Source organism: Podarcis muralis, chromosome 5 (genome assembly GCF_964188315.1).
Source record: "Podarcis muralis chromosome 5, rPodMur119.hap1.1, whole genome shotgun sequence".
NCBI lineage: Eukaryota > Metazoa > Chordata > Lepidosauria > Squamata > Lacertidae > Podarcis > Podarcis muralis.
The window spans coordinates 65,836,983-65,849,132 of record NC_135659.1 but is presented as its reverse complement, the minus strand read 5'-3'; the positions used below and the strand labels follow the sequence as shown (position 1 = coordinate 65,849,132).

The 12,150-nt window shown below is 39.8% G+C and overlaps 1 protein-coding gene across 3 annotated transcripts in view; it reads right to left on the bottom strand.

Annotated features, from left to right (window-relative positions):
• CTTNBP2NL (CTTNBP2 N-terminal like) overlaps positions 1 to 12,150 on the bottom strand; it is a 35,246-nt gene that overhangs the window by 9,629 nt on the left and 13,467 nt on the right. For 2 of the 3 annotated variants that reach the window (XM_028734497.2, XM_028734496.2), the window contains exon 2: positions 11,051 to 11,158. In XM_028734497.2, coding sequence (XP_028590330.2) covers positions 11,051 to 11,149 — 99 coding nt within the window. In that variant the 5' untranslated portion in view covers positions 11,150 to 11,158. Of the gene's footprint in view, positions 1 to 4,278; positions 4,380 to 11,050; positions 11,159 to 12,150 lie in introns of those variants that run through there. The other variant, XM_077929066.1, reaches the window with a different exon arrangement.

The window sequence follows — 12,150 nt, the reverse complement described above, 5'->3', positions numbered from 1 at the left end:
CAAAAGTATTCTGAATTAACTAATCTGGAATAAATACTGCCTGGCTTCAATTTTCACCATGGCACTGTAATCTGCTGACAGTTACTGGTATCATTTTCTACTCCATGTTGAAATGACTGAATTCTTTCCCACATCGTTTTCTTCATGGCAAGAAGTTCCGTAGCTCAGCTTTCATCAAGCTAAGTACAGACATTTGCTAACTGAAGGCATGGGAGCCTCTTTCCCACGCATTTTATAGCATAGGATCTTCACCGCACGCCAACCTTTCCTTTTAACCCTCCTTTCCGTTCTTCCTTCCCTCCTCTCACCATGAACCTCTCTGCCTCTTGGCCACCTTTACTCAGTATGCAAGGAATCTCTGGTGCAGACATTGGTCCAAGCAAGAGCTAGGATAAGCTATGGCACTGAGACCAGTCTGAAAGGGCACTGGTGGGTCCCAGCTCACTGAGATACACTGGCTGGAAAGGATTACTGTAAACATCCAACAGGAAACAGGAAAAAGAATAGGCAAACAACATACTGAAATATATACAGGGGATTCAGGTACACCAAGGAAACCACAGAACAATACAGCTATATTTATTAATGGCTCAATGACGCAAAGAGGGGTTGTATTATTAACTTGCTGGTAAGAAGTCTCTTTCTTCTTTTCCTACTCCAGAGTGCAATGCACTTTAACAGTACAGCATAACAATTCTCAAATTTGAATATCTAGAATCCTTATCATCATGGCTTCTTGAGAATGCAACACTGTCTGTCATCCTCTCTAGGCAGGAATTATCAAAGACATTCTGCAGAGAAAATTTTCCAACAGGTTCCTATTCGACTTTTAAAGCATCAAAAATCTTGAGATGATTTAAAAAAAAACCCAAATGGGGTACTTTGCAGAGGAACTGCAATCCCAGAAGAGGCTGCATATTCAGAAAGGTGTATTTGTTTTGCAGTCATGTTGTCATATTGGCCAGAGAATGAAAGCAACAAAAATAATAGAAGCGGGGATCATGCTTTTTCTTTCAGCACCATATAGTAAGAGCAACTCCTTTAAGCAAAACTATTCCTGCTTATTGTTCACAAAACACTTTGGGATTAATAGGATGGGGTGCTATGTTGTTGTTGTTGTTGTTGTTGTTGTTGTTGTTGTTGTTGTTGTTGTTGTTGTTGTTGTTGTTGTTGTAGTAGTAGTAGTATTTAAAAAATATTGTAGTTCTTGTGGCAGAGTGATCCTGTCTCCTGCAAGGCTAATACTGTAGCTGTATTAAATGATGGCTGTGCTTGCACATCTGGGGGTCTCCATGAACACAAACACATGTTGAAGCCATACCAAGTTAAGTACAGTAGCCCTTTCAGCTTCAATAAAGACTTTAATTTTAAACAGTAGCTCTATAAAGCAACAGCTCTGCTGAGTCTCTGTTCAACAACATACAGCAGTTAAAACTACAGGAAAGCAAGCTATTTGTATAGAAGGCAATAATGTCCCCTTTACAATCTGTAACATTTTGTTGCTGGATCTAGTTCACTTGTTAAAACAGAATGTGCCACTATTAGTAAGGAATGATTTAAGCGTGTTCCAGGATATGGTCTGAAAGCTCATGAGGTCACCACCTTCCTGAAGTGATTGCCTGAAAACCACATGCACACCACCTTGGGTTCCCTGGTAGCCTCAGAGGTGGGATATGTAATAGAATTTAAATAAATATGTAAGAAAACATTTTCACTGAGATTCTGAAGAAATGAAGAGACTTCCCAGTTTGTAAGCGTTTTGGACAGGGACCAAAGAATGTATTTTTCTCAAGAAGAAAACCATAGCTATGTTTTCGCAGAAGCCTTTAAAACAACCTTAGATTAAAGCAATCTCAAAATACCAATATATAAAATAGACTTGTGAATAGCTACTCTTCTGGAACGAGTGGGAAGTAGAAATAACTGTTTGTATGTGTGTTCAATTTTATATTTCTCCAGAAATGGAACAATTGTTTACTTCAAAAAACTGTTCAATTCATGGGTTGCTATGAGTTTAAAAAAACTACAACCACAAAGCAGGAAATCCTAAAAGACAGATCTTTCTCCAATATGGAGTAGTTTGTCCGGGAGAACAAATCTTTAAAGCCTGATGAGATTAGGAAAACAGGAAACAGACAGATCATGAGACGTTGACTCATTTGAGAGGATTATTTTTTTAAAAGAAAGAACGATTATGCATATTTTAAATTACTGGTCAATTATAGTATTTTCCATTATATTGCCATGTAGAGATCAAAATGCCTGCAAGAAAACCAGTTTGTTCAGATTTGGAAGATATGGCAAGTGGTAGTTAATCTAAAACCAAAGTGAAAACTTCCCATTTCCTTGCAGCCACACTGATAGGGAAGTCAGCACTGACAAACTTGTTGAGTCTGAATGAGAGTAATGAGCCATTATTAAGCTTGCTTGCAAAAAGGAAAATAGCTAAAGAGACAAAGGCAGTTGCCTTGAACACTTGCATTATTTACTCTAGAGAACATTTTCCTGAGAGAAGAGAACTGCTTAGACCCCCAGCATCAGCTCCAACACTGTTTCCCGAATGAAGGAAAAAGGACTCGATGGAGGCATGGGCAAGTAGCAGCTGCAGTAAAGAGCAGGGCAAGGAGCAAGAACACAGATATGGAAAGATGCCACTGAGTACAGGGCACTTTGCTAGTGCAGTGGTACTTCGAGTTACAAATGCCTCAGGTTACAAACGCTTCGGGTTACAAACTCCGCTAACCTGGAAGAGTTACCTTGAGTTGAGAACTTTGCCCCAGGATGAGTACGGAAATTGTGTGCCTGTGATGCAACAGCAGCAAGAGGCCCCATTAGCGAAAGCACGCCTCTGGTTAAGAACAGTTCCAGGTTAAGAACAGACCGCCAGAACGATTTAAGTTAGTAACTAGAGGTACCACTGTATCGAATTAAGAGTTGTTCACTGCATGAAACAAGCTACACTTTGAAAGGAAGACACTTTAATTATTATTTCCATACTGCCTTTGGAGAATACTTCCCACAGGGTTTTTAACATTTATTGGATGGTCTTTTTACAAGGGCTTAACAGAATGTTTCCTCCTGATCTGCTACACATCCTCTAGATCTGTTAAAAAATGTTTAGTTGCCCCCGTATTTCTGTATTGATTTATTAAACAAATTCCATACCCTGCTGGTTTTACCTCTTATATAGTTGTGAAAGTTTAGTCAAAACCTGCCAATGGGTCCAAAGAGGGGGGGGAGGGGAGAAAGCTGGATATATAAATTGTTCAATTAAGATTTGTGGAAAATTTGTTGTTACAATTTGAAAATTCAATAAAAAATATTTTTAAAAAGTTAAAAATGTTTAGTTGCTATCAGTATTTCTGAAGCAAAGAAACAGAGTTTTACCATCCACTGTGTTTCTTGTCCCTTTATAACATCATACATGTAAGCTGCTTAAATACCTGGCTTCACTATGCTATAAACAGTGCTTTTTTTTCTTAAAAAAAATATTTAGGGGTACTCTCATGGTGACTCAAGAAAATCACCATTTTATAGTTCAAACTGAGAAAAATAAATACAGTAAATGGATGAAAGTAAAAAGATTCACAAAATGTTTAGGGATATGCGTATTCCTGCATACCCCCAGAAAAAAGCGCTGGCTAGAAGATCCTACATTTCTCAGGCTGCTTTCATCATCATCATTACTACTACTATTAAATTTCTATAACACCCTTCATCCAGAGCTCACAGGGCGGTTTACAATTCAGTGCCTCTTCTAGATCACAGAAAATGCATCTTCTTTAAATAGCATACCATGCAATCTTGAACTTCCTTATTGCTAGTTTTTTCTCTCCTAGAGACAGACGTTTGAAAATAAACACAGACTGAGGTCATAGCATGGGGGTAGAGAGAGAATGAGACTAGATTAATGCAAGTAATCTGTCAGCCAGATACTTGATAAAAGACTGAACCCTCTTATCTCTAGTCTGCAGAAGCTCCAAATCAGAATAATGTTGTATATAATAATGGCTAAAAGTTGCCAGTGTATTAAGAGAAAACACAGACACACAAAGCTTATTTGTCTAATCATGCCACTTTCTCAATCAAGTGATCAATCTGCTTTATATACAAGAATAAGGTGTGGCACTTTGTCTACACTTTACCACCTCTGCAGAATGAAATTTGCACCCAATGACTTTAGATTACCATGAACCTGCTACCCAGGTAAATGGAGCCTTTAATAGCAAAAAATATGTTTACATTTTATGGGAAAGTTTTCTAAGTTGTATTGCTTACCACAGATCTCCTCTGAAGGTTTCTGGCTCTCATAACAAATTCTGAGCTGCTGCCATTAATTCTCTCCCTTCTCAAGTTCTATATTAGTAGTGTCATAGATCTAGGGTACCAGGGCCTGTTAGTGGATGGTAGAAATTAATAAAAAGCTGTGGGAGCTAGTGGAAGACAAAAGTGCCTGGCGTGCTCTGGTCCATGGGGTCACGAAGAGTCGGACAAGACTAAACAACAACAACAAGTATTTAGATACTATTTGGGATACAAGGGAGAAATGCAAACCAGCCTGGGCAAGCTAGCAAAATACAGAACCATTGAACAACAATGGGGACTCAGGTATTGGGCCATTAAGGGCAATTGGCAATGCAAAAAGTGATCCTTCCCCTCTGCTCGAGGAGTGGACAGAGATAGGAGATTTGGGAGGCTGTCAAGGTGATGATGAGTAGCATGATGCCATAGAAAAAGCTTGCTGAAGCTATGAGAGCAGTGAGAGATACTCTAAGGATGTAATGTTCTGCACCCCTTCCACTGAAGACAGGTGTAAACATGTGTAAAATAAACCACTAGCCTCCACTGTGTCCCAATTTTCCCAACAGAAACAACTCTGAGAGAGTACCTGGAATCTTGCTACTACTTGGCAGAGATTAGGGGTGGTGCACAACCTTTGCAACAGTAGATTACTGCTGCACCTTTGATCTGTGATACTGAAGCCTATGAAGGCTTCACCTGAGATGCAAACAGAAGCTTCACAAATTTTGCTGTTGGGACCATAACAGGTAGAGAGGGAATTAAACTCCCCTTTGCACCCCCCCTATAAGGCTGCTATTTGTGTAACAAACAAACAAAAAAGCACTCAATTGCATTAACACAGTTAGTTTCACCCATGCCATATGCTATACAGATGTGAGCAGGAGTAGCAAGGAGGACTTGTGCAGGGTTTTCCTTCTTCAGAGCTGAGCATCTGAAGTAAAGGAAAAGAATCATTTTCCTTCTTGAGTCTTGTGTGCCCAAGGTCTCATTGGCAAGCACAAACAGCTGTTGGCTATAATCCAAGCCCAAATCTGCACGGTTAGTCCAGTGGCATTTGAATGCCAAAGCCATACTAGCTAATTTCAGCATTCTCTGGTTTTCTTTGCAGTATGTTTCTACTAGCGGAAAATGGGCTGCGATATGAGCCAATACTGATTTCTAACATAAATATACCTTGCAGAGTAAGTTTCAAAGATCCTGACTAATTTTTACACACACACACACACACACACACACACACACACACACACACACAAAATACCTGCTGTTCAAATCCTGTTCAGCTTTCAGGAATCAGCTAAGTATTGTCTCCACTCTTGTGTGCATGACTCCTAGCTATCCTGGTAAGTAATCCCGACTGTAGTTCCAATCATTAAAACATTCATCCTAGTTTCTGAAAAGAAAACCACGCTCAACTAGGCAATCTATGGTTTATCATTGCTTAATTCACTTCAAGATTTTATTTTTACTCCTCTCCTTTCTTCATGAAAAAGCTCAAGGCAGACAATCTTCTTGTTACACAATTAAGACTGTTCCTCAAGGCTGAAAGGCTAATGTTACTTTCATCAATTTTCCTCTTTCCTATACCATCAGTTAAAAGTTCAGCTATCCCACTGTGTACTATTTCAATTATTTTTGTCCAGTTCCTTGGAACGTACATCTTTCAAACACTGTATAGCTTGAAATAGTTCTCTCTCTCTCTCTCTCTCTCTGTAAATTCTTCATCTAGACAAATGCTAATTAAATTCATGTGCAAAGAAATTTGCAATGATGCAGGAATTAAATCACAAAGGTGAAGTAAAACAAGACAGGTTTCCCCCAAATGAGCTTCAATTTAAATGAGCAATTTTTCATTATCTCGCAGTATTTGTATAGTTTGCCACTTGAGAAAGCATAATGCCCAGCTTATTGTTCAACTTAGTGATGGGTTCTTATCTATCTGTGTACTTAGTGCAGGTGGCAGGGATGGGTGAATCTGTCAGTTTTAGTTTCTCTCATGTTCTCAATCATAAGCTCATTTCTTCACATATCCATGTCAGGGTTTTTTTTAAATTTAAAAAGTTGTTGAAAATTCATCACTGAATTTCTACTAATATACACTTATTTGTATTTAATTTCACATAAACACATTTTTGCAAAGCAGTTTTCCAAAATATAATTCATTTTAATGTTGTTTTCTCCAATGTATGTATTTTTGCACACAGTTCTACTGGGCAGGAGAACTGCATTGCAAAATTCAGAGAAGTGCAAATTTCAAAGAATGTGTTTTAGTTTGCATCTTGTTAAGGAAAGTGTCCTAGGTAAGTTCACCTTTAAATGCAAACTGAATTTCTCATACATGCATAGCAGGTGAACTTTTGTTCTTAGCTAGCATTGATGCATAACCATATACATAAGTCGGTACGAAATGCCAAATCTATTATCCTAAAGTGTTAGAATGGGAGTTCTTACTTAGTCTGTAAAGCAATTCACTCAAAAGGAAAACATCCTCAGGAGACACTTTTCAGGGGATTCTGAGGGCTGCAGCAAAGGGGGCAGGAAATTCCCCTTTCACAGGCTTCTGTTGGATATAAGCCAGTGTCATTTGCGATTAGAAGTAGTTTCTTGGCACAAATTTTGAAAAGGATGAGCACATGGACTTCCCCATAGTTGGCTGCAGAAAGAGGCCCATTTCCTTCCTTTTCCAAAATTACCAAATGGGAAGACACATTGGTTTTGCTTGCATGTACGAGATAAAGCTTTAATAAAGTCACTAAAATACTGGATTCATTCCTCAGAAACAGTAATAAGAAAGTGGTAAATAAAAAGCATGAAAAAACAAAAAGAGGAAGAAGCCAAGTGAAAGGAGAATAAAGCGTCCTTTTTTATTTTAAAGACAGCCAGCTCAGACAGAACCAAAAATCATTGTCTGCTGAGGAAGTATTGCACATATTTTGCAGAAATGAAATCAGTTTAGTCTATACCACATGAAAAACCTGAAACTGGAACCCATATCCGAATCTCTCCCAAGAGAAAAGAGACAAGACAGCATTATTAAATGGTTTTATTCAAACAGGTTTACTTTTTTTAAAAAAAAATGTTTGTGCATACATTCAGCATTTATCCCTCAGTATCCAGAGCAGTATAAGCAGTAAGCACCTGATTTTCCTCTTCCTAATATGTGGAACAGGAACTTGTTCTGTTTGGAACAAGATGAAGAATCAACTCAGGTGTAACTGAGACAGCCAAGTCTGTAGCCTATAGACTACAGCTGCCATATGCACATCAATTACCTATGTTAAAAAATGGAAAGGCAGAAAGGGAGCTTGAAGAGAAGATCTGAAGGAGTGTCTCCACCCGCATCGTTCAGCCCAGACACTGAGGTCCAGCTCCGAGGGCCTTCTGGTGGTTCCCTCTCTGTGAGAAGCAAAGCTACAGGGAACCAAGCAGAAGGCCTTCTCGGTAGTGGTGCCTACCCTGTGGAACGCCCTCCCACCGGATGTCAAGGAAATAAACAACTATCTGATTTTTAGATGACATCTGAAGGCAGTCCTTTTAGGGAAGTTTTTAATGTTTGACGTTTTATCGTGTTTTTAATATTCTGTTGGAAGCCACTAGAGCGGTTGGGGAAACCCAGCCAGATGGGCGGGAGATAGATGATTGATAGATAGATAGATAGATAGATGATAGATAAGCACCAGAGCATCCCCTCTTCCTTCTGTATTGGTAATGCCTCCATACATCTTTGCATCCCTTCCCACCAAAAGCATGCAGCCCCTTCTTTTTCGAGGCTTTATAGGCTGAGAGTTTTAACTGCCAAGTACTTCAAATATTTATGATAATTCTATGACATTCCTGTACCTCTGGCAGTGACAGTGGTGGGTCGGTGTGCAGTGGGGGTACAGGGTGGATTAAGAGAAGCCAGAGCACTTACAGGTTTCAAAGCGACTAGACAGGTTTTCAAAGATGGCATCTTGTTTTCTTTCTTTTCACGTTTGTGAGACTTTTAGCAAAACTGATATTTGTTTTGCTGATCTGTGTTTTGATTTGATCTCTCATGCAACTTGCTGTGGCAACAGCAAGTGCCCAGACTACTCATTCAAATGCCTTCTAATTAATTTTAATACAGACAAGTGGGGACTTGCAACAATTCACAGCAGGTAAAGGCAGTGGAAAGGAGATTTTTTGTTGTTGTTCAACAACTTGATTCCCTGAGTGGGTTTGTTTGTTTACAGATTCCCATGAGGCTGGCAGACAGAAAGTTCCAGCTGCTGCGCCCCAGAAGAACCCAGGATCTAACAGCATAGCAGCAGTGGATGCTGCAGCAAATGTTCTGCAAATCCGATCCCTGGTTGCTTTTATTGGGTGTTAATTGTCTTTAAATTCCTTTAAACAATCACATGTTTTTACACTGGGCCTAGAAGATATTGAGGTAGAACAGTCTTACAGCAGTAGCAGTAGCTCTCTTTTAGCTTTTAGGCAGCACTAAAACATTCATTACAAATTTTGCCCTTGCCTGGGTGACTCCATCTGGCACACTGCTCAATTCATACAGATTAATGTGGGAGGTATCTAGTGGAACTCCCTACCTGTTGACAACAGGCAGGACCCCCTGCTGTGCTCTATCTGGCAGCTGCTTAAAACATTTTTTTTTTAAAAAAAATATTTTTGGGCAAACCTACCCAGACATGTAGAATGCAGACATGTGCTTTGGTCTCTTTTTGCTTACAGCTGATTTAAATTTCTTAAGAATTGTTTAACTGTCTTTTATAGATGATTTTAATGTTTTTAATCGAAAGGTCAGCGGTTCGAATCCCTGCGGCGGGGTGCGCTCCCGTTGCTCGGTCCCAGTGCCTGCCAACCTAGCAGTTCGAAAGCACCTCCGGGTGCAAGTAGATAAATAGGGACCGCTTACTGGCGGGAAGGTAAACGGCGTTTCCGTGTGCTGCGCTGGCTTGCCAGATGCAGCTTTGTCACGCTGGCCACGTGACCTGGAAGTGTCTCCGGAGAGCGCTGGCCCCTGGCCTCTTAAGTGAGATGGGCGCACAACCCTAGAGTCTGTCAAGACTGGCCCGTACGGGCAGGGGTACCTTTACCTTTACCTTTAATGTTTTAATTTCAATTTTTGTAAATGGCTTATTAGTTTTATTACAATCAAACAGGATATAAATGTTGTGAAATAATAATAAAATTATAAATACTAATAAAATATACTAAGGTAATCTATGTTGTTACTCATTAATAGCCATGCACAAGTCTACCCATGACATCATTTGTCTTCACATGCTCCAACCCATGCTTATTTGTCTCTTTTACATAACGGGCACCTTCAGACTGAATAAAAAGCTAAGAGGAATGACCTTATATGATTGATTGCCACACCGTTTAACTAAGAACAATGCCATTTTACACAAGCTGTATTTTCGCCACCTCTCCTCTCCTCTTGCCTAGACATTATGTTCAGAATAGCTAGGCTTAAAAAGTTCCTTAAAAAGTTATGTAATTATTATTATTTATTCTTTATACCCTGTCCATCTGGCTGGGTTTCCCCAGCCACTCTGGGCAGCTTCCAACAAAAGATTAAAAATACATTAAAACATCAGTCATTAAAAACTTCCCTAAACAGGGCTGCCTTCAGGTGTCTTCTAAATGTCAGATAGTTGTTTATTTCTTTGACATCTAATGGGAGGGTGTTCCACAGGGAGGGTGCCACTACCGAGAAGGCCCTCTGCCTAGTTCCCTCACAGCGAGGGAACCGCCAGAAGGCCCTCGGCACTGGACCTCAGTGTCTGGGCTGAATGATGGGGGTGGAGACGCTCCTTCAGGTATGCAGGGCTGAGGCCGTTTAGGGCAGTCATAGGCAAACTCTAGCCCTCCAGATGTTTTGGGACTACAATTCCCATCATCCCTGACCACTGGTCCTGTTAGCTAGGGATGGGTGGGAATTGTAGTTCCAAAACATCTGGAGGGCCAGAGTTTGCCTATGCCTGGTTTAGGGCTTTAAAGGTCAGCACCAACACTTTGAATTGTGCTCGGAAACGTGCAGAACACACCAACAGACAAAAAATTGTGCTGGTTCATTCTTCTTGTTTATTCTTTAAGTAGTTAAGCAAATACATACATTTACCAAGCAAGCTTTGTTTTCGTCACCGCCAACCGAAAATGCAAAAAAGGGGTAAGCATAAATTAAATGCGATGAAAACACTTAAAAATACTAGGCGGATAAGGTCTATTGAGAACCAAATCATGCCAATATGTCTCCTAGCAACAGACTTTAACCCTGTACAAATATTGTACTGCAGAGGAGGCCTCAGAAGAGGACTGATAGAAGCCAGCGAGGATGGTTAGGTATTCCAAGGAAATATCTGTATTGCTGCTTCTGCCTGTTGAGACTCCTACAGCTGCTGTTCACCAGGCCATTTTTTTAGAACAACATGCTGAAACATGACAGTTAGAACAAGATCTTCAAGTCGCACTATTCTTCTGTGATGAAATGAGAACAATTCTGATTTAAAAATGATGTGTTTGAATTTCTAATAATCAAGGTGTTTAACCATAGCACTTTCTGTGCCTTTTATCAATTTGGACATGAAATGCCAATATATAGGTGGCTACATACCATTTGAGGTCCAAGACTGCTAATAAAGCCTGAACTGTTGAACAGTCTATAAACCATTGCTAGCGAACAATATATCTTTGGGTAGAAAATGAGGACAGCACCTGCAGCAGCACTCTTGCATAGCAGCTCTTCCAGTAATTTATAGCTTACCTTCAAGGCTTCTATGACAACATCTCGGGCTTCTAGTTCCCCTTCAAGAATGCTAAATAGTGTCAGTAGTTCAGGTTTGCTGAGTTTGTCCAGATTCATCTTGAACACCTGGAGAGAGAGAGAGAACATTAAGCTAGATGCTGTTTTTGAACAGCCAGCAAGCATACTTTTATAATGCCGTAAAGAACTTATGACATACAAGTTTGAAGTTTCCAAGGTCTCAGTCTGGAAGCTCCTTTAAAAAACACCCCCACCCAACACTTCTCCTTTTTTATGGCCAGCGTAATTACTTTGCAAATCAGCAATCCTTCACCGTTTCCCCTGGGCTCACAAGCATATGCACACCCAGATGGCCTGGGAACGACACAACTTTTAATACAGCAGCACTAGCAACCAAGTAACAACCCATTTAACTAGGATAATGAGAGGGCTCATTAACCAAACTTGGCATTTAGACTATATAGCTAAATATCCCATTGAGAACCATTCTAAAGCCCTACAATTTTAAACTTAAAAATTAATGTTTGAAATACTACATAGAGTGTGGCAAAACCACATCCTACATACAGACACTCTCTGACAAAGTTTCAAGGCGTCCACTCATGCTGGAATCACTAGGAGTCATCCTACCTAATCAATTTGAAGCCCCATCTATTAGAAGTCACTACGATACCAATCACTTGAAAGCATATTACCCAAAGTCAGTTTTCTTACACATTTTGAGTCCAACGACTCACCTTGTTCCATCAAATAGTCAAAAAATAAATTACAGCAAGCCAGCATCTTGAAATTATGATATATCTATCTCAAAGTTTCTGTATGCTTAAGAGACTATTGCATGCAAAATGCTCCACATCCATTACCACTTTGCAAGTGATTTGTATTATTCTATGCTGATCTAAACAAAGACACATTTAGATTTGTTTAAGGCATAGTAGTGATCCAGCTGCTCAGAGAAGATGCATGAATGTACTGAATATGTCATAAGAAACTAGGCCATCTGCTGAATTCTCACTGCATTCATTGGATCAGTCCCATACTGGAGTTCAAGATGAAATATTAGGTTCTTCAGCAGAACATTGAAGATGTCAAAGGCAGGG